General features: G+C 36.9%; 1 protein-coding gene across 2 annotated transcripts in view; it reads right to left on the reverse strand.

The window, feature by feature from the left end:
- Nt5dc1 (5'-nucleotidase domain containing 1) overlaps positions 1-23,742 on the reverse strand; it is a 121,806-nt gene that overhangs the window by 16,407 nt on the left and 81,657 nt on the right. For both annotated transcript variants that reach the window (XM_076859827.2, XM_076859826.2), the window contains exons 7-8: positions 7,432-7,606; positions 5,522-5,619 (exon numbers count right to left, since the gene is read on the reverse strand). In XM_076859827.2, coding sequence (XP_076715942.1) covers positions 5,522-5,619; positions 7,432-7,606 — 273 coding nt within the window. The remainder of the gene's footprint in view (positions 1-5,521; positions 5,620-7,431; positions 7,607-23,742) is intronic.

A 23,742-nucleotide genomic window follows, 5' to 3' on the forward strand; every position in this document is an offset into this window, starting at 1 on the left:
GAGATTATCACGGTTGATTTCAGAACATTGAGTGGAGCTTTCTGATGTGCAGGAGAAAACACTGAGATTCAAGACAGGAAGTCTCAGCTAGGGAAAGATCGAGGTGGGGTGGGGTGGGAGTGGGGGTTTGGAATGTGGATGACAGCTGAGGCCAAGGGACAGCACAGTGGCTCATGACTCCCACAATGGTGGGGAGTGGGGTGGCAGCCTTGGGGACAGGGCAGTGAACAAGACAGACACGATACCTTTCCCCAGTAGAAGTATAATCTTGCCAGGCAGAGATCCTCCCCTTAGCCCAAACCTTAGTACTGGAGAGGGCAGAGGTCTCACAGTGCATGCAGCAGGGAACAGGGAGGGTCTTAAGGGTCCACAGGGATGTGGCTAATGGAGGATCTGAGTCTTCACCCGCCTGGTCACCAGCTCTTCCCTGGTCACCATGACAACCACTGATATTATGCATGTGGAGCTCATGAAGGACACGTTGTGCAAGGTGATTGGCTCACTGCACCTTACATCCCAGCATGCTTACCAGCCTGGATTTTATCCCTCTGACTTTAACCATTTGCAAGGATGATTTAATTTACACACCACTGGAGTTTATAGCATTGGGCAGAGGAGACTTGCTTTCACAATAACTGCCACACAGATGGCTTCAGGGCTACAAGGCAGGATGGAGGCTGGGACTGATAACCCAGACATGATGTTATACTGTACCAATTCATACAGGAGATAATAAAGGCAGTGTTAGTGATGATAAACCTGAGAGGACAGAAAGGGGAGATGTGAAGGGGAAAGAGGAATTGGAAGATGACTCATTAAGATCTGTGGTTGAAAAAGTTACTAATGAAATCAGGGAATGAAATCAGAAGAGCATGCTAAGAAGGGAGGGGGATTCAGCGTAAGGTTTTAAGTGCTTCAGCTTTCCTGCGACTTGAGCTCTGGGGTGTGGAGAATATAGAGGCAGAAGTAGGCATGTGCAGATCAGGGAAAAGTGAAGCAGAGAGGTAAGGAATTGAGAGACATTAGTGAACAGATGATAGTTAAAACCATCTGAGTAGTAGAAAGCTAAAGTAACAACAGAAAAAAGGAGAGCCACACACAGAATGCTGGGAATAATTAACATTTAAAGATAAAAGGAAGGGAAACCAGTATGTAAACCTAGATCAAGCAGTTAAGAGACAGGTGAAAATCAATCATCAGCAAAATAAACATCACAACCAAACATAATGAACTAGAGATTTTTTTTTTTTTTAATATAAGCAGCAGCATCCTCTAATAATTGCTCTGGCAATCTTCTTTGTGCTCTAAAAGGGAAACAACTATTTTGTATTAAATCTAAATCCTATGTTTAATTATATCTTCCTTTTAAATATTTTAAATTGGAAGTCCAGAAAATCAAGGCTCAAAAGAATACAAGACAGGGCTGGCATTGTATTCAGTGGTGGAGCGCTTGCCTCGCATGTGATAGGCACTGGGTTCAAAAAAATAATATAAGACATCTTCTAGGACCTCCTGGATGTGGGGAAAGAAAAAAAAAAAAAAAGCTTTTCTAAACTCTGTACATAAAACATGAGGTCCCATATATTCTGAGGTCCCTGAAGCCATTTTATAGTGGTCATAACTGGGAACAGTAACAGGACTTTGAGTTCTACCTTATTAATCCTGACTTTTCATTTCTCAAACAGCAAAATAAAAACTTATAAAAACTTGGCTTTTATAAGATTTTCTGGATATGACCCAAATCAGAGGCAACAAATCCAAAAATAGACCTAAAGAGATTACATCATACTAAAAAGCCTCTGCACAGCAAAGGAGATGATAGAGTGAAAAGACAATGTAGGGAATGGGAAAATATATTTGTAAAGCCACATATCAGATAATGGATTATATCCAAAATATATAAGAAGTAAAACAGTTCAATAGAAAACAAATAACAAAATAAAAATGGGCAAAGAATTCAAATAGACATTTCTCTGAAGAAGATAAAATGGACATGTATAATATCAAAAAATGTTCAACATCACTAAACATTCGAAATACAAATTAAAACACAATGAGATATCACCTCCTTCCTGTTAGAATGACGTATTTAAAAAAAAAGATGAAAAATAACACACATTAGCCAGAATGTGGAAAAAATGGAAAACCGGCATATTGTTAGATGTTGGGTGAAATAAAATTAGTACAGTCATTATGGAAAATAGTGTAAAGGTATCTCCAAAAATTAAAAATTGGGCTGGGAGGAGAGCTCAGTGGTAGAATATATGCTTAGCATATGTGAAGCTCTGGGTTCAACCCCTAGCACTATCAAAATAAAATTTAAAATAAATAAATAGATACAGAACTACTGTATAATCCAGCAGCCCCAATACTGAGTATACATCCACTGGATATGAAATTAGCATACTGAAGAGCTATCTGCATTCCTATGTTCATTACAGCATTATTTACAATAGTCAAGACATAAAGTCAACCTAAATGTCTCTCAAGAGGACTAAATAATAAAGAAGATGTGGTACACACAGTCATCCCTCAGTTTAATGGAGGACTGGTCCCAGGATCACCCACAGAAGTTCCTTCTATAAAAATGGCGTATTTGCATATAACCTATGCACATCTTCCCATATATTTAAAATTACCTCTGGTTTATTTATAACATCTAATAAATGTAAATGCTATGTGAATAGTTGTTATCCTGTATTTTTTAGGCAATGACAAAAATCTGCGTTATCTGTACAGATGCAATGTTTTTGAATATTTTTGATCTGCAACTGGTTATATCTGAACATGCAGAGGATCAACTGTATACATAATGAAATACTATTTGGCTTTAAAAAATAAAAAGAAATCTTGTTTTTTTGTGTGAAAACACAAATAAACTGGTAGGACATCTTGTTAAGTGGAATAAGACAAACACAGAGAGACAAATACTATATAATCTCACACATGGAATATAAAAAAGCTGAATTTACAGAAATAGCAAAAACAGTGGTCACTAGAGGCAGGGAAGTGGTAGGGCTGCAGAAATGTGGTCAAAAGACACAAAATTTCAGTTAGATGGCAGGGAAAAGTTCAAGATAGTTATGGTACATCATTAGTTAATAACAATGTATTCTATATTTGAAAATTACTAATAGAATAGATTTTAAGTGTTCTTATCACACACAAAAATGGTAAGTGTGTGAGCTAATGTATATTGTTAAATAGCTTGATTTAGCCATTTCACAATACATACATATGTCAAAACATCACAATACATACATATGCCCATGGTAACTATGCAAATTTTACTTGTCAGTAAATTAATAAGATACAAATTACATTTAAAGAAAGTGGAATTCAAATTAAAAAAAAATAAATTTTGCTGTCCCAAGCTAAACCACCAAAATCTCACCTGGGACACTGTAATTGCTTGGTCTTCCTCTTTCTCTCCATCTTTCCTGGCAAACAACAGATTCTCCATCCAGCAGCCAAAGTGACATCTTATCACTCTCCTGCCTCAAACAACTGAGTAGCTACAGATTGCTTCCACAGCCTCTGAGGCTGCCTGCCTCCTTAACTTCATCATCTCCCTTCTCATAACTGTGTGCCAGAATGACATGCTGCCTCTTTGTCACTGAAATACAACAAAACTATTCTCCTAGTAGGCCTATGCATTTGTTTGTTCCACTGCCAGGAACCCCCTTCCTCTGCTCTTCTTATTACTTGCCTCTCAGGACCCACCTTGAACATCACCTTACCTCATCTTTTTGGACACACCTTCACTGGTCAACCATTAAACTCATCAGGTAGTTTTTACCTTCACAACACTAACCCCAGTCTGTAGTTATCCCTCACACTTGCTGAGGTGTTATGTGCTTCCACACCCATGTGGTTCACTGAGGGTCCCTCATACTTGACACTTGCTACACTAAACCTAACTTGGCTTTTACTGTTCATGAGCCACTACTGAGAGAGTACTGAGCTACTGTCAACCCACTGGCACTGAACAGGCTTTGGAATAGCAGAGTAGCAGTTCCAAGTAAATACTCTTGTATTGGTTTGTTAAATAACAACACTGGGTGTATGTAACTCATGTGAATATTTCTTTGGGGGATTTTAAATTTCGTTTCAAAATAGTATAGTACGTAGCCAGGGGATAGTAAAGAGAAATGTATATTACAGATCACTCCAACACAGCCTAGGTTGTTTATATAATGCCAAGTATATGAACAAAAGTTAAAAATTTGTGCTTTTATGTATTTTGCGTATTTTATACATATATCTTCATTTTTATATGATTTTAAACAGATCTCTACACAGGTCTAAAAATTTATTTGTTAAGGATTTTTATATACATTTAAATGTATTTATAACCATTTACTGTGTTTCAACTTCCAAGCATTCCTGGGCTTCTTTAGATATCTCCTAAGAGAATCTCTCTCTCTCTCTCTCTCTCTCTCTCTCTCTCTCTCTCTCTCTCTCACACACACACACACACACACACACACACACACATATTTAGTAGATGGACACACTACCTTTCTTTTATTTATTTGTATGTGGTGCTGAGGAGCAAACCTAGTGTCACACACATGCCAGGCAAGCGCTCTACCACTGAGCTACAATCCAGCCCTCCTAAGAGAATTTCTGAACGAGCCTCAAATGTTAATATAATACTGGGTTTAACTGACATATACAAAGGACACCAGACATAACAACTAAGCTTCCTGTCTTTCACTCCCCCAAGTCTATAACTCCTCTATCCCTGATCAGGTTCTGCTTTTATTCACTTACATACATTCAAGAAGTGTTTCGAGAGCACCTATCATGAGTTTCTCACTCTGCTGTTATCATTCCTTTTTAACTGTAAATTTTGTTTGTTCTTTTCATTCAACCTCCTTTATCAGCCTCTTTACATGTATGACATTTTTTTGTGTGTGTGGTGGTGGGGGGCATGGGGATTGAACCCAGGGGTGCTTAACCACTGAACCTATCCCCAGGCTTTTTATTTTTTATCTTGAGACAAGTTCTCACTAAATTGCTTAGGGCCTAAGTTACTGAGGCTGGCCTTGAACTTGTGATCCTCCTGTCTCAGCCTCCTGGAGTCCCTGGGATTTCAGGCATACATCACTGTGCCTGGCTACAAGTATGACAATTTTAACTACTCTTCCTTGAATATCCTGTCCTTTCCCCAGAGAGAATACTGTGTTTTTATGATCCTCAGGGATTCTGCAAGCACTTTTGTTCTAAAAAATAATCCATTCTGACTTATTATAATTAATTCTTTCCAATACTTATTGAGATGTTTAACGGGCCCTAAAAATTAAGGTGAAACCCTTGACCATCATTTTTAAAATCAAGGAGACAATAACATGTAAACAAATGAGTAAGTGGTAAATTTAAATACAAACACAGGTTTATTACCTTCTCTCTCCCCCAAGAGGGGAAAGAAGAGTGGTATTACATCTGACACAGTAATCTGCATGTGGTTGTTAGTCAGCAGGTATACAGAAGAGGAAAGGAACAAAACATAACTTACTGAGTGTGCGGAAAGGCCTCTGACTTGGTGAATGGGAGAAGAAACCAGGCTTCAATGCATTCGTAATCACAATGTCGAAAAGGTCTTCAAAATCTTTCCTACAAAGCAAAGTTTTCATTAACTTATTTTAAGAAATTAGAAAAGGTGCATAGAAAGCAGAACTTAACCTCAGCCCATCTATTTATCACTGCATCATTTCTTATCTTTTGGTCTACTTTTATGCCTGTAATCCCAGTGGCCCAGGAGGCTGAGGCAGGAGCATTGCAAGTCTGAAGTCAGCCTCAGCAATTTAGAGAGGCACTAAGCAACTTATACCCTATCTCAAAATAAAAAATAAAAAGAGTTAGAGATGTGACTCAGTGGTAAAGCACCCCTGGGTTCAATCCCTGGTACATCCCCTCCCAAAAGAGCAGCAGCACACTGACTCTAGGCATGGAGCTGGCTTTCTCCTGATGGTAATATTACACGGTAAATTCAATAGCTTCTAAGAGCTAGAAACTGGGAGAGACATTTTAAAATTTGGGGACTGAAATAATTTTGTTTGTTTTATGGGTCTTAAAGAAACTAGCATTATAGCAAATCCAGTGACATTTATCAGAGTACTCAAACTATGAAGAAGATATTTTATTTTGAAAATCAGTGTAGGCTTATAATATAGCAATTTTTAGAAGGCAACAATTAATGACTTTAAATATGTATTTAGTATTATATTAAGGATTACTTGGAATGGCAAAGGAAAAAAGTCCTTCTCCCTGACATTGGAGAAACAATATTTCCCCAATATTCCAGAATATTTTTACAACCCCAAACTGTGATAAATAGAAATAAAGATAAGAAGAAAAATTTGGGTTGTCTGTGCTAGCGAAAAAGGAGTTATAAGTCCTAACTGTTTATTCTGAAGCAAGTCCCGCTACCAGAGCAGCAAATGTCTCCCCTGGAGGCACCTTACAAGGCCTCCAGGACTTCAGCCTCAATTCAATTAAAGGATCTCAGCCTGCATATTCAGAAAGCAAATCTACTTGCAGATAAGTACATCACAGAATACACTGAACACTGAAATTCTGAGACTAAAAAATGTTGGTGGAGTCAGCTTGGAGGCTAAAACTTGTTCCACACACAGCAATTCTGTGGGCTGAAATTTGAGGAGACTTTAGGGGAAATCTAACAGGCCACTGTAGAATCAAGCTCTGGGATATTTCCTTTTTGTTTTATTTTTCTTACAAGAATAACAATAAATTAAGTATTAACAATTATTGAAACTTTACCAACTACTCTGCCTAATAATTTTCCTGTAGTATGCTATTTAAACATCCCCTCACACCTAGGAGGTATTATTGTCCCATTTTTAAAATGACAAAATTATGACTTAAAAGTGGTTACAAAATCCTGCCCCAGGTCACACAGTCAGTTGCAAAGCAGGGCTTGAACCCGCATCTGTTTTATTTTAAAGTCTATTGCATTTACGCTGCCTTGATTTTCACGGGTATCACTTCCATCCCTGGCAGTGGTGAATGGTATATGGCTCCACACTGAAATGGAGACAGAGGGGCTGTACTCCAGGAAAATGTCAGAAGTGTATTCTACACAGAGTCTCTCAGTAATCATCCAAAGTTGAGAAATGAAATGCAGGGAAGACCAAAGGACTTCCCCAAACTGTAAAGTCCAGATCATATGTTAGCTAAAAATATACTGGCCCCAGTTAATATTACTTTGCTAAAATGTATCAGGGGTAGGTTGCTATCAACAAATATTGAGGTATGTTATGAGAAAAAAATTATACTTGTCACTCAGCACTATTTAATATTTAATATAATAATATGGGTATAGTCCAACTCTTTTAAAAAGATACTGGTCTGGTTTGCTATCAATTTTATAAGACAATGAGAGTGGAATGCTCATTACTTACTTACCCAAGGATATATTCGCAGAGAAGTCTACAGTAATCACTGTGAGAACTGGTAATTAACAAAAGAATTTTTCCAGCATTCTTTAGCTGTCGAAGCCATTTTCTTACAGATTCAGGACAACTGTGTAAATATTTGCCTGGATCTCTCTTTATTTCTGGAAAATATAGTCCAGAGTTTTCTGAAAAATAAAAACACCAAGATTTCTTTTTAAAAATATTTTGACTAAGCATATTCTCAAACTAAACTCTTTCAAAACTATAAAATTAGAAGAATAAAGACTAGATTCAAACACTCTAGCAATAATGCCAATACTAACTACTTTCTAAAAGTGTTTTTTTGTTCTTTACTTTCAAAAACGATGGTTGAAAACCAGCCTCAGCAACTTAGTGAGTTCCTAAACAAGTTAGCGAGACCCTGTTTCAAAATAAAAATAAACAGGGCTGGGGATATGACTCACTGATTAAGCACCCCTGGGTTCAATCCCTGGTACCAAAAAAAAGATGGTTGATAATGTCAGTTGATCATATTGGTTGAATATTAGATGAGAATAAACTGTTGAAACAGTGAATACAATATCATCAACATTTCTAATTGGTATTTGGACACCAATTGATTAATAAATATTCTTTCTCAGAGGCACAGTAGGTTTGTTTTTGTTTTGTTTAATTTTTCTGATTAAACACTTACCACACACGAGAGCCAATTTACAGCCTCTGAGAGGCACTGTGATGTCAAATGGAAAAAAAAAATGGACCAAATAAGCCAGAGAAAGCCAGAAGGCCTAGAGCTGATGGAGAATACTGAAAGATTTGAGTCACTGAACTGGGACCACTGCCTCTGCCCTGCTGGGTCTCTCATAAGTCTACCATTTTAGGCTAGGCTCTAAAGTGGACAGATGGAGGCAATATCTCTAGGTGTCGTGGTTAGACCATCGCTAGTACTTGACCCAGTGCCTCAAAAGCTGTGCATACAGCAGATGAGTTCAGATTTGGTTGAGATGCTTCTAGATTCACATGGTATTTCAGAAACACTGTTCTTTGAGCATGATAGTACTAATAAGCAGAGAAAGAGAATCCAAGTTCTTACTTTCTTTAACTGGTAAGAAAAGGACACAGGAAGTGATAAAACAATGGGTGAACGTGCTTGTACTGAATGACACACTGTAATAAGTACACATGGACTACACCTGCAACCTTAACAGTGTGGTACACTTGAAATAATGGAAAAGAAGGTTATATTACAAGAATGTCAGGACAGAAGAGTCTCTAAGTGAAATAAATAAGCAAAAAGAAAAAAGAAGAGATAGTAAATAATTTGTGGCCTGCCTACCCCCAAGTATATTCCCCCTCTTCTTTGCTAGAGAGTGCTCAGGTTTGTTTGAGGTTTCCTTCTCCTCTCAGGGCTATGTGTGTGCCCAGGGAGGATCTGGGTCTCTATCAGTCTATACTCATAATGGTAACTCCCTCCACCCACCAGCAAATTGTTTGAGAAAGTAAAGGGGACCCAAGCATGGCCAATCAGAGCAGAACACTTTTGGGTGGCCCCTGGAGTAATATACATCACCAATACACGGGTGAATCTCCCTCTTCTAGGACTGGATTTTTGCTACAATTTTAAGTTCTACCTAGAACTGCAACAGCTATTTTCAACACAAAGCACAAGTCCACCATACCAGGGATGACAGAGTAGAAATATGAATGGCAACCTGGGCTCTGTTGATATTGTGGGTCTCAAATTAAGCCACTGAACCAACTACCACTGGAAGTACCACTCAACCTCTGGGGATGGTTTCTGGTCATGTGAAACCACTCAATTTAATACACTAACTATTTGTAGCCTAAAACATCTTGATTAAGAAAATAATACATTGAAAGAATATTATAACCAGAACTCCCACCCTCCCCCAAAAAACCCACCTTAACAAACAGGCAAATATAACAATTTGAGAATAATATTCAAATATCAGAAGTCTAAGAACAAAACCAGTTTGTGCCCTCCTGTATTCTGTCCTACAGGTACATTTGTGAGCAATTCTCTAGGCTCTCCTAATTTTCCGGAAACCCTGTAATGGCCCTTACAAAAGTTAAAATATATTTTGCTTTTAAGCAAAAAAAAAAAAAAAAAAAAAAAAGGCATTAAGAAAAGGCCAACTTAAGAAGAATATGTTAAAATGAAATGGCTGAGAACAGTTTGATGAGTGGGTGATTATCAATCATAATAAAATCAAAGAATTTATTATACCTAAGCGAGTCATACGTGAAATTATTTTACTCAGAAAAACAGATTTGGTAGCAAAAGGAATTTTATAGGTTGAATAACAAAAGATTTATAGTGGGAGGGCTGTGGCTGTGGCTCAGTAGTAGAGTGCTTGCCTAGCATGTGTGAGGCACGGGGTTTGACCCTCAGCACCACATAAAAATAAATAAACAAAATAAATCCACTATGTCCATCTACCAAAAAATTAAAAATAAAAAATTATAGTGTGTAATGACAAATATATTTATAGACTTTAATACTTGTGTACTCAGAAAACAACTGTTTACTGTTATTTTTTTTTTCTAAGATATATGTGCTTAGTGCCATCTAGTGATCAAAATATAAATTACGATTGAAAAGCAACTTGGCTCAACATGGTGCCACACACCTGTAATCCCAGCTCCTGGGGAGGCTAAGGCAGGAATCTTACTCACAAGTTAGAAGCCAACCTGTGCAACTTAGTGAGACCTGTCTCAAAATGAAAAATAAAAAAGGGCTGGATATGTAGCTCAGTGGAAGAGTGCCCTTGGGTTCAATCCAGTACGGGGGGGGGGGGGGGCAACTGTTAATATTTCTACATGAATAAAATGAAGCATATACACTTAATTTAAATTTCTCACCTAGATTAATTTTATATCTCTTAATAGACCTAATTTAAAAGAGAAAATATAATAATCTAATTAGAAAATTATACTCTGAAGTAATATTGGAATTGTCTTTATTTTGTTCACAAGACACTAAAGAGGACAGTACAAATGGATACCAATGGTAGATTAGGAGCTGCTACTACAAAAAATCACTGGCTGTCACTTGCAAACATCTTTTTGTCCCTTTGTAACCTCAAATTATTAAGGTTTAAGAGATATAATTACACAAGTACACATTCATCTTTTTTTAAAAAAATAAAGTTAGTAAATGAAAGGGAAAAAAGTTAAATATACTAACTGAATTATAATTTTTATTAAATATTTTCCCCAAAGAGACTAGAAAGTCTTATAGGTAAGGAATACATTTTTCTGCTTGCATGGAACAGGCATTCAATGCATGAATCCCTGCATTAGTCAGGAGCAGAAATACAAACACTTATGTTTATTTATATTTAAAATAATTATATGATTTGTAATACATACTCCAACAGTGACAGAAATTATATTATTCATACACTATTAAAATCACCAAAAATACCCTTCCATTATTGCACTCCTATCAAAAATGTTTAATTATGATACTAACAGATAAATACTGATTAGACAAGATAGAATTTAGACCTAAGGTGGTAAAGAAATGGTGTTGTTTGTTCTTAACTCACAAAGTAGCCTGTGTTTTCACTCCAAAAGGCATTCTACTTCATGGCCCTTTTATGTAACTCATTTTCCTGGCCTTTCCACCCCTCTTATATTCTCAGATGCTGGTATTTTTTTGTGTGTCCCAATGAGATTAAGGGTAATTGTTTTAAAAAGCTGGTTCTAAAGAAAAAAGCGGTTTAGCTCTCTTATGTTAGAAATTTGGTTATTACACTGTCATGGAAATAACATCAAAATGTTGCAGAAGTCTGATGTGTATATAAAATGCCAGCATCAATCATACAGGATTTAGGGACCTCTGGTGTTTTTTTTTTTTTTTTTTTTTTTTAAAGAGCATTAAATTGGATATTAGATATTAGAAATACTTCCTTATTTTGATAATACCACATCATTATTTCTGTCCTCACTGAATAAGGAAGCATTTTTCTTGCTAACTGTACCACTACTTTTCCTGAAATCTGCTTGTTTTCAAAACTGTGGTCCAAAGGAGTGGAGATGCTGGGATGCTAACATCTCCACTGTCAGCATCCAGCTAAGGTCTGCGGCTATTTCCACTACAGAACATCATTTAGGAGATTTAAATATTTACAGCATTTCCCAGTTATATAAGAACATGCTAGTAAACAGATAAAGTGTTTAGCTATGAATTGTTTAAATGTGCTTGCTGTAAGGATGATCCAATTTTCTAATAAAAAATAAAATCCTTTCTTGGCTAAGACTGAAATGTTTTTTCAAGAATTAAAGACATAAATTTCTTTTGTTTATGGGGGCAAAGAATGAAATTAAAATTTAATATTAAAACATTTCCTGTTTATATTTCTATATGATTTATATCAATCTAATATTTTATTTGTCAATATAGAAATCTCAAATAGTTAAAGTGAAAATTTATATGTCAAATATAATGGTTGAACTAGAGAAATAAAATATATAATTTATTGAAAAACATAATTTATAAAATTTACCTTTTAACAGTATCTGTCTTCTATCTCTGTGATTTAATTCACGTACTTGGATCCTTCCCTAAAGATCCTGATTTAGTGGGTCTACACTAGGACCACAATATTGTTGCTTTTTAAAAAGCTCTCCAAGTATTTCTTTTTTTTTAAAGAGAGAGAGAGAGAGAGAGAGAGAGAGAGAGAGAGAGAGAGAATTTTAAAAAAATATTTATTTTTTAGTTTTCGGCGGACACAACATCTTTGTATGTGGTGCTGAGGATCCAAAGCAGGCCGCACGCATGCCAGGTGAGTGCGATACCGCTTGAGCCACATCCCCAGCCCCTCCAAGTATTTCTAATATGACATTGTGATTAAGAATTATTGCTCTAAGCTAGGCGCTATGGCTATGCCTGTAATCCCGCCAGCTTGGAAGGCTGAGGCAGAAGGATTGCAAGTTCAAAGCCAGCCTCAGAAAAAGCAAGGCAATGAGCAACTCAGTGAGATCCTGTTTCTAAATAAAATACAAAATAGAGTTGGGGATGTGGCTCAGTGGCTGAGTTCCCCTGAGTTCAATCTCTGGTGACCCCCCCACCAAAAAAGAAAAAAATATATTGCTCTAAAATATAAGAACTAGGGTGCTTAACTATTATCTATATATTTTATATGATTCACTGAGAATCATAGGTTCTTAGGGGGCAAGTACTTCTTAATTTTATAGCATATTATCTAATATATAGCCATGAAGACAATGAAGTCAGTCAATAAATATTAACTGCCACTGATTATATTAAAAGTCATTGTGGTTGATGATCTTAAAGTGTTTACTCTTATTTTACACAAACTCAAAATGGTATTCCACATTTAGTTACATATTCTAACTTTACAATGATAGAATTCATATTGATGACAGGAGAGAAAGGATGACATGGAATTCTTTTACAGAAATTCTTTTACACAGTTTGAATTAGTCTAGAGAAGCCAAAGAGACTGCTTTTTCTCCCCAAAGCAACCAAATGGCAGACCTTGGACTGAACAGTCTATACATAATGGTTTTTAGTAATCAATGCTTTAACATTTTTGAATTTTATTTTGTTGTATATGTTTACAGAATATAAATAATGTATAGTTTATGTCAGCATACATCTTTTGAATAGGTTAAAGAAGACCAAATTAACAAATATTTAAGAAAAATTCTACATCACACTTCTGATTTTTCACCTACTTCAAATATGAAATACAGAAAGGATCACAAATTATTAAAAGGCACAGTAATTATGATGATAAGAAATAAATTTCCTGGGATATTAGCCCTTCCCCCAAATCTCAACCCAAAAGTTTTTTTTTTTTTTTTGAGAGAGAGAGAGAGAGAGAGAGAGAACATGAATCTTTTTTTTTTGTAGATGGACACAACACAATGCCTTTACTTTTATGTGGTGCTGAGAATCGAACCTGGGTCCCTCCTGTGCTAGACAAGCACTCTACCCCTGAGCCACAATCCCAGCCCCCCAAAAGCTTTTGATATTTCTTCAAAACACAGATTGGTCTTCAAAAACATGCATTTTCAAGATCAAATTTTATCACAAGGGTGCACTGTTTCCTTAATTAATTTAGTTCAAATAGTCTCAGTGTCTCCAGAAATACCTTAATAAAGCCAACAGGATTCAGAACTATAACTAAGAAGAAATCCATTTCAGAACACACATACTATTATAATAGCCAGGGATTACTCATCCAATGTCTGGATGTCTCAGAGCATATTTCACATCAGGAGAGCCAGGCTGTTAGGTCCCTGCCGTATCTACCCTAGCTCACTGACTAATTAAGCAGCTATTTGAAATGAGGCATCACTGTACTTCATCACACTTTTCCACTTAATCAGTTGTGAAGTTTTAAATCAGTGAAATTTCAATTCAGATAATTGGTTTGACAGAAGTATTAACTCTGTAATATAAAATTTAAAGTTATGGAGTTGATAAAATAAACCAGTATTAGAATAATCAAATAATTAATTTTTGATATAATAAACACAGATATACAGAGTCTATATGTACACTCTGCAACACTACTTGAGGAACAACAGTGCCCTAAAACAGAGCACTTAGTTCACACATGGGCTTCAGTGCCTCAATGAAACCCCAACACCGGCTGCAACATTCTGTCCCTCCACGTGTTCGAACATGTTGTGAGGAGCAGAGCAGGTGCAGGTTTTCTAGCTTTCATCAGATTCCTGGGTATAGAGATGTGACCCCATCGGGCAAAGACTTAGATTTTCCTAGACTATGACAATGCATTAACAAAAACATTAACACCCCTCCCCTTGTCACTGCCAAGAAAAACTTTACAGAAATACTTAGAGTAACAAAAAACAAAGGTAATATAGATTTTTACACAAAGTATAATTCCTAGGCTCTGTATGTATACATCCCAAGTCCAATAAATTTATACTCACTTAGGATGACTAAAGAAAAGCTATTCGAAGTTGATTTAATTTGTATGTTGCGAATTACCCAATATATAATTTAACAACATATAGAAGGCACCATAAGTACTCTTCATGATGAAACTATACTGAAAATAACATTGAAAGTTCACTGTGTTAGGTTTTCTGCTGTTGCATAATAAACTACCTCAAACATGGTGGCTCAAGACAGCAGTGAATTATCATCTCTCATGGTTCTGAGGGTTGACTGGGCTAGGGTGGGATTCTGCAGAGCATGAGGATCTCAGAGAAACTAAGCTAAAATGGCAGTGGTTTTTCCACAGAGCAATTTTCCAAGACAAGCAAAAGTTGCAAGAATTCTTAAATCTAGTCTTGCAAGTCCTAATGTGTCATTTCTGCTGCATCCTCCTGGTTATACAGGGACAGTGCATTTTCAAGGAGAAGAAAACAGAGGATATGAATTCCAGGAGACAGGATTCATTAGTGAGCTATCCTTGCAGACCAGCTACCAGGAATACTAATAGGTCTGTGTGATTCCTGCCAGTATATCTCCTATTCATCTGGATCTCTATGGGAATTTTAAGCATGGTTTTAATTTAATATCAAATTTTACAAATGGAGAGTTTAGAATAATTTCATTATTGACATACTTTGAGTGCTTATTTTGTCAAACAATTCTAAGATCTTTATAATCATTAATATACTTAATCCTCTTAACTCCATGGATGGACCCTATATTAGTTGCTTTTTGTAATTGAAAAACTGAGAACCAGAGAGCTTAAGGAAATTGCCCAGAGTCACATAGTTAGAAATATGGCAGAGCAGAGTGATTGATGTGACCAGTCTGCTTTCAGAGCTTGTGCAACACTTCCTTTTCAGTGATAAGGCATTTGGGGACTCAAAAGAGTACTTTAGGGCGTATAAGTCCTTATTTTCTTTTTTTGCATTTGGGTGCACTATCACGTAGTGTCACAGGTTCAGGGCCTTTGGGGCTGACAGAAATTCAAATGAGTAAGAACTTAAATTCGGAGAAATCAAATTAGATTTTTACAGAGTTTTTAAAAAAGCATCTATTTTTTATGGTTTGGGTCTGAAATATCCTCCAAAAGTTTGTGTCTGAAATGTCCTCCAAAAGTTTGTGTGTTGAGTTTGGTGGCAATGTAGTAGTGTTCAGAGGTGTGACCTTTAGGAGAGGACTGGATTATGAGGGCTCTGACTCATCCATGGATTAACCCACTAATGGATTAATAACTTAACAGGCTATTGGAAGTTGGCATATAAAAGGAGATAGGGCCTAGTTGTAGGAAGTAGGTCATGGGGTTTGGGGTTGTGTGTCCCCAAAGGATAATTTTTGTTCCTTGCCCCTTCATCTCGAGCTTTCTTTCTGCCTCCTGGCTGCCATGATGTGAGCAGCTTTGTTCTACCATATGGTCTCTTTCAACTCATTCTGTCTCACCACAGGTCCAGAAACAATGGGACCAAGTGACCATGAACTGAAACCATGAGCCAAAATAAAATTCGCCTTCTTTGAAATTGTTTATTTCAGATATTAGTCTCAACAATGGAAAGTTGCCTAACACACTTTCAGTATGTATTCTAATTACAGTCACAGAGGAACTGGAACTGGAAGGCATCTTACAAACCAACTCTTTTAACCCTATTATGTTAAGATGATTAAGTAGAGCCCCCAGGTTTTGCTCAAAATTATCAATAGTAACTGAAGTGGGAATGGAATAGAGTGCTCAAGAATCTCAGTTCACTAAAACTTACCACTTAACATAGCCAAATCTCTGTGTTTTACATCTAACTTAACTGGTGATGATTGTTTCTTAATAACTTGTGTTCAAAAGAAATAGAAGTCAAATTCTTGAATGTGTACATCTATTTAGTTCTGAAATTTTTAAGAATTATAAAATTAAGTTCTAGTTTTCCTCAAAATCAGCACATTAGCTCTTTGTAGTCACTGGTCTACAGTGACCTCTGAAGGTCATCATGCTGTTATTTTGAGTGTGAAGCCCTTCCCAATGCCCTCCTCCATCACACCACCTCTGGACATCAGTGAAAGCATTCATCCCAATGCACCATAATCGGCACTCATAATAATCATCATTATGTGTTTTTCTTTCTTCCAAGACTATGAGATCTTTCTAAAAAGAAACCATATTTATATTTCTGATGTCAAGAAAACCGTACAGGATGAATAACTACAGAAGTACCTGTGTGTGTAGAAAGGGCTATCATGCAAGAATTCGCAGGTGACCATAAAGACAGTTTGGCAAATCACAGCCAACTGGCCTTTTTACATCTTAAAATACCAATATAGTACAAATATCTACATAATATCTTTGATTTTGTCTTTTGATGTACAAAGCCTATATTTACTACTTGGCTCTTTAAGAAAGTTGATTCCTGATATAGTATTTCATAATTATAGAGCAGTAAATAAAAAAATTTATAGTTCAGAACATGCCAAAATAATAATAGATGAAATTGTTAATTCAAGGGACTTTACTGAAAAGCTAGGTAGTCTCAGCAGAGAGAACGTTACAAAATCATTTGCGATAAAAATGCTTTTCTGAAAGACAACATAAATAACTTTATGTATATTTTCATCACAGTGGATTCCCAGGCATGATGTAACTGCCCCCCAATTAGTCTCTGGCTTGGGTCCTCTAGCAGGAGATTCCATAAGTCAGAAGAGGGGGTCTTTTCTCTCTGCTATCTTCTTGGAGTTTTTTCAGGCAAATCAAAACTTGCCTTTGCTACTGCCTTTATTATTCTTAGTCTCTGAATAAAATTTGGAGGTTCACTTGGTTTACTTGTTAATAAAGCAATAGCAGGACCATAGCAGAACACTAAGCTCAGGGCCAGAAAGCTAATGTCTGGTAGTATTTTTCCTTGTTAATGTCAGAGGAAGTTGAAAGATCCAAAAAATGCACAAGATAATATGATGACATGGTCAGGAGCACCTACAGTTTGTAACTTGAATATGAATAAAGGCTCTACTGCCTAAACATGCCTTAAAAATAACCTGTACAAGAAGGTAAATTAAAGATACTTGCTGATAAACCCTGGGACAGGTTTTAGGTGCTAGCTTCAAAGAGATGCACTGTAGGTTTTACCTCAGATAGCTTGCAAATGGATTTGCCAGGAATATAACTATTTTGGAGGGTTTGGTTTTCTCCAGAAGTTGGTCCACTGACAGATTATCCTGACTTGAAACCTTCCCCCTCCTCCAGAAGAGAGAAGCTGGAAAAAATTAGAACAGAGGGGTACCTCAGGGCAAAGCAGGCTTAAGATGTGCTAATGCTCTTCTAAAAAAAAAAAAAAAAAAAAAAATTAAAGTTGACTTTTTTAGCTTTGAGGCACAAAGAGATCAGAAACAGGAACAGGAACAAAGGAATCATAAGCTAGATATTAGGGTTCACTTAGTATAAATATTTAAAGGAAACCTGCCTCCCACTGAGGACTCAAGTGCTTGATTATTTAACACACAAAAGACCTGGAATAGAACTTCCACTGCATTTCTTCTAACCTGGTTTGTAGTAAATGGCCTAACAGAATGCTGAGACAGCTTTTTAGCTCAGTTGTGAAACAGTAGAGTTGTGCTTTAATACATCTTGGGTATTTTTCTAAACTAATAAACATAAAAATCATATATTCATTTCGTTTCTTTTCCTTTTTTTTTTTTTTTTTTTTTTTTGCAGTGATGGGGATTGAACCCAGGGCTTTACATGTGCTAGCCAAGCACTCTACCACTGAGATCCACCCACAGCCACCATATGTATTTTTTAAACATTTAAACATGAAAGCTGTTTTAAATCTTTAGAGAATTAAATACCAACTTTTTTGCCAGATTAACATAAAAAAATCTAAAAATTAAAGTTATAAACTCGCTTTTATATATATATATTTGTCTATATCTACATATCTATATTATTAAAGGTTTTAAAAGAAAGATTTTTCTGCTTTCTCTCTTTTGGAGACATTAAGTCTATCATTTGAAAAAATTACTTCTACGGCTATAGACTGTATTGATATTAATAGGAAACAGGTAAATACTTTTCCCCACTATTCCTTAAAACATATATCCCAAAATTGGGGGTGGGGGCAAAAGGTCAGTATAGGTGACAAATGATTAGGTCAGTGGGGAAGATGGGGGTTGGTTTAAAAGGAAAGGAAATTAAATGTTAATACCTCCAGACCCCTTCTCCCTCCTCCACCACTTGTTAAGGTTACCAGCTTCCAGGGAATTGTGCCTCCTTTCAGGGAGTTGTAGGAGTTGTTAATGAATACCCCCAGGGCTCTCCCTTCCTGCCCTAGGATCACTCTCCCATTTGGTCACTAGTCAGGTAGGCAAAATAAATGGGGAGGAAAGTGTATGAGAACAAAGGACATCTAACATGTATAAAAGGGGCAGGTCCTCATCAGGCTCTGTGGCATGAAGAGGACCCCCACTTCCTCGGACACCCAGCTACGGGGCCCCTTCTCTTCGGAGAAGTCAATCTCTGTGTAAGGATGGCCTTAGGACTTAGTCTAAGCCACTCCATTTTAAAACTCCATCTTAAAATAAACACGCAGTCTCACCAGGCAAGATATGGAGCCCTCCAATATGTCAATCAGGTATAGCCTGATAAAAGCAAGTTACTTTCCACAACCCTAGTAAAAGTCAGGGTGAAGTCACATGTCATTTGTCTAACCCTGATAAGAGTCAGAAGTATGACATCAGGGTAGAAATCAACAGACCATATGTCCTTTCTAAGAATGAAAGACGTCACCAAGAAACCTGATAGGGACCCAAAGGGTGAGCAGAAGCTCCCAAAATTTAATATAAATCATGGAGCAAATGAACAGACATTCAGCCAGCAGACACTGATGCCTTCATGCCAGACAGCCTGATAGGGACCTGGACTAACATCCCAACTCTTCTCATTGTTTGCCTGATCCTCTGCATCTTCATCATACTCTCAAACTCTACAGCTACATTTTGACCCTGAAGAGAAATGCAACTTCTTCCGATGACCCTTTCTTCAACTTGCTGTCAGCTCCATTCTGAAAGCTGTCAGCTCCATCTCAAGCCTGCCTCGGTCTCTGACCTGATCACTGTGGTCTGAGTGAGTGTGCATCTGCTGGACTTAGAGCCTAAGGCTTCAGACTTTAGATCTGGCACTTGAGCTTAGCATGCAGAGGGAATATCTGTCATGATTAAGAGTGTTTGCAGTGTTTAGAATTAATCTAGAATTGTTTGCTGTTGATTGTCTATTGCAGTGCCTACCAGCCTACCAAGGACTGTCATTTTCTTGATTAAGAACCTATAGAGTGAAATTGTATTGAGTGATTTGAGTGAATAAAACATTGAAAGGCCAGAAGCATGTGGACATTCTTTATTTCTCCCTCTCGACTACATAAGTTGCACCTTTGCCCACTGCGACAGTCTGTTCTATCCTTTAATTAAAACTTGCTTTCTATGTTTGCCTCCGTGTTTCTTGGGTGTTCAATCTTCACATCAGGGAAATGGGACTCGGCTCTGATTCTCATCACCAGTATCAAGATGACTCATGGTTCCCACTACAAGGTCTCAATCCCAGAAGAGGAAAAACAAATCACTGAAATATAGCTTAGGCAGACACATAGTGTGCCATGGCTGCTGGGGAAGAAAATGATCGCTAGTTCTCCAGCATGTAAGGTGAAGATTCAAGATAAAGTGAGATTTAGACGGAGCCTTGGTGGGCAAGAGATGTTCCACTGGCTGTGCAGGGGAGAATGGGCCACTGAGCAGAGGAAAGGTAAGGAGTGAATGGTAGGGAGTGTCTGCTGAGGGTCCACATAGCACTGAGTGGGGAGCAAAGGTCTCCTCATTGCCTGGATGAGTGGATGTATTTATCCCTACTTCAATGCCTTTACTCAGATGCTTGCTGCTCGGCCCATGCCACCACCAACTTGAAGCCACTATCCCCAAAATGATTTCTTCTTTTGTTTTCTCAATTCAACCCTGTTTTAAAGGGTCAGCTCCCATTTATTTTTCAAGTTTTCTCTTTCTCTTTTCACTAACTATGCCCAATACTTCTGTTCTATTTCACACATTCCAGCTTTTATTCATTTATTTTTTCTTTACAGCTCATTAATTACATGAAAGATTTTTATCTCCCATTTAAGCTCCATGAAAACAATTTTCGCTGTGCCATTATATTGATTATATTCTGGGAACACAGAACATATTCAGTTAAAATAATGTATGCTCTTAAAATTGTAATGATACTATTATGTTTTTAAAAAACCATTTTTTCTTCTTATTCAAAGATAAAATTTCATTTCTACTCAATCTAAGTGAGGCCTACTTAGCCTACATTTTAATTCAGTGGCATTTCAGAACTAAAAGTCTTGGGAATGATATTGCCATTCTTCATACTAATGAATGTTTAGTGCATACCTCAATTTCTAAGAATAAAACATAACAAATCTGCTGTAGGCAGGAAGCAGTTGTTATTTATTAGGGCTTTCTGAGAACTAATTTAAAATTTTCAATTAAAAAATTATATTCTTTATTTTGACTTAGGAAAAAGTTTAAGAAAGCATATGATATCAATGGATCAAATGATTTCTTTTTTTGAGAGGAAAAGAGCTGTCAACATCAATTCAGAGAACTCTGTAACTTGTAATTGCTCAATAACCAAGAAGGAAACATTCAAAATTCAGCTTACATGAAGCAAATATTTCACTCACAATTATTTGGCAAATGTTAGCAATAAACACTAAATGAGCTATTTGTACTCAGTGAAGAAAAATGTGAATGAAAAGGAAATTGCACTAGACCTCATGGATGACCATTAACATTTCATCTGAAAACTGTAACAAAGAAAATGTTTTTCCTTCCAGATAAGAATTCCATTTAAAACTTCAAAAGGAGTTTAATCTAAATGTCTCCTGCTAGCAAATTAAATCATTAGAGAGAAGGGGAGGAGGAATGGGAGAAAGAAATTCATGATTTGCAGACGATTTCATAAAAAATGGCTGTTGCTGCTGCTGTAGGGAGAGATGCTACTTCATTCCAACTGAAAAAAGCTTCAAAGGACAGAACAGCTCTAAGTCAACACAAACGCAAGTACATCATAGGATGTGGTCCCCAATGTTCCTGTGTGGCACTGGTCTAAATCAGACAGTCCTGATTCAGTCCCAGTTGTGCAATCTCCTTGGGCACTGGACTTAGTTACCCAGAGACTTTGTTGGTTTATCTCTAAAGCAATAATTGTAGGACCCACCCCATCAAGTAATTGCGTGACTTAAATAATGTATGTGAAACACCTAGCACAGTGCTTAGAACATACTAAACACTCTGTGTTAGAGCAATTTTCACTTCACCAAGTTCCTCTGGCTTAAGTACAGGGCAGTTCATTACCTACAAGATGCTATGGGCCACACTGTACCATGGAACTGCTCTGCATGGGCTTAACATTTAAGATTTTGACCATCAAAATGTTACTTACCTTCAAGGTATATTTTATAAAATTACTTGGTGTGAAATAACCTCCCCCCTTGCCAAAAAAAAAAAAAAAAAAGTGGACTACTAATGGGGAGACAAAGAGGTTACTTTGTCACTTCCATGGGACAATAGTGGTCTAAAAGGCCTGCTGCTACATTATAGCATTACTTTCACAGAGCACTGAGCACAGAATCTTGGGGTGGTTGTTATAACTTGGGAACCATAAACCTACTCAGCTCACTGTACAGATATGAAAATGAAGCCTGAAGAGGCTGACATGCCTACATTGCACAGTTGAGGAAACACTGATGGAATGAAAGTCCTAGTCTGTTTTTCTCATTCTATATTCTTTACTATCTATACCTATTAACCTCATTGGTTTAATCCCTTATTGATTTAAGATATTTTACAGCCTTATTGTTAAGACATATGAATGTGTTTAGCAAAATAAATTAATAAATCCTTTGAAGTACCTTTGCAATACAAAATCAGAACAAAGAAATTTTACAAATAGCTGCTTTATTCCTAAACAATAATGTATGCTCTAAAGTTTATTCCTAAACAAATGAGCAAAATCAATCTCTGGACAGTTTTTTGCCTTTAATTTATTCCACATATTCAAGAAATTCCCTTTGGAAAGATTAAGTCTAGCAAGAGCCAATGTTCTATAAATCTGTGTGGAGACTGTGGGGTTTCGAGAGGAGGACCTCCTGGCTTAGTAAGTTTCAACCTGCCAGATAACAAGAAAATTATTTTTTCATAGTAAAGTGCAATTTTAAAATTATTTTGTAATTACTCAAGTAATACATGCAAAATTATCCTTTTCCAAATTTCAAAACATTAAAATAGATCATAAATCTTCTCTGAATACTATCCCTAAATTCTGGAACCCTCCTTGTCTAGCTATGGCTTGGATAGATGTATCCCTTAAAGGCTCATATGTTAAGGGCTTATTCATCAGCCTGTGGTGCTATTGGGAGGTGGCAGTACCTTTAATAGGTTAGGCTTAGTGGAATGAAGTTAGGTCATGTCTCTTGAAGGGGATATTGGGACCCCTGCCCCTTCCTCCCTCATTTTACTTCGGGGCCACCATAAAGTGAACAGGTTTCTTTTTCAATGTTGTACTGTGCCTCACGATAGGCCCCAAAGCAATGGTGCCATGCGACTGTGAACTGAAGCCTCTAAAACTGACCCCAAGTAAATCTTTCCTCCTTTATAGTTTGTCGCAGTGAAAAAAGGATAACTAACATAGGAAGTTGGTTCTAAGAAGTAGGGTCGTTGCTGTGCAACTAATGAAGTGGTTCATAAGACTTTGGAATTGATTTGTAGGAGGAGTTTGAAAAAGTTTGGAGAAGCTGTATAGAGAAAGCCTAGAATGCTATAAGCAGAGCTTAACATAGCAATGTGGACAGTAAAGGCTGTCCTGACAAGGTTTCAGATGAAATGAGGCTTCTATTGGAAACTGGTCTACAGGTCACTCTTGTTACATTCTGTTCACATTCTGTCCATGCCCTGAGACTGTGGGAGGCTGAGTTAAAAGGTGACTTGGCTAATTTATCTGGTGGAGGAAATTTCAAGGCATCACAGCATTCAGGAAGTACCATAGGTACTACTGGATGCTTTAGGCCAGATTTATGGTAAGAATTGGGAGCAAAAAATAGAGTTGAAGATCTGAAAAATTTGCAGTTTGGTCATAAAAAAAGTGTGTGTAAAGTTCAACCAAGAGAGGTACAGCTGCTAAATAGGTTAGTGCCCTTATAAAGAAGCTAGGCTGGGGATGTAGGTCAGTGGTAGAACACTTGTCTTGCATGTACAAAGCTGCTGGTTTAAAAGTTTAAGGATTTGGTCTGAGAAGAGGGTTTAAAAGTTTAAGGATTTGGTCTGAGAAGAGGGCCC

The sequence above is a fragment of the Callospermophilus lateralis genome, chromosome 6 (genome assembly GCF_048772815.1).
Source record: "Callospermophilus lateralis isolate mCalLat2 chromosome 6, mCalLat2.hap1, whole genome shotgun sequence".
In the NCBI taxonomy this organism is placed as follows: Eukaryota; Metazoa; Chordata; class Mammalia; order Rodentia; family Sciuridae; genus Callospermophilus; species Callospermophilus lateralis.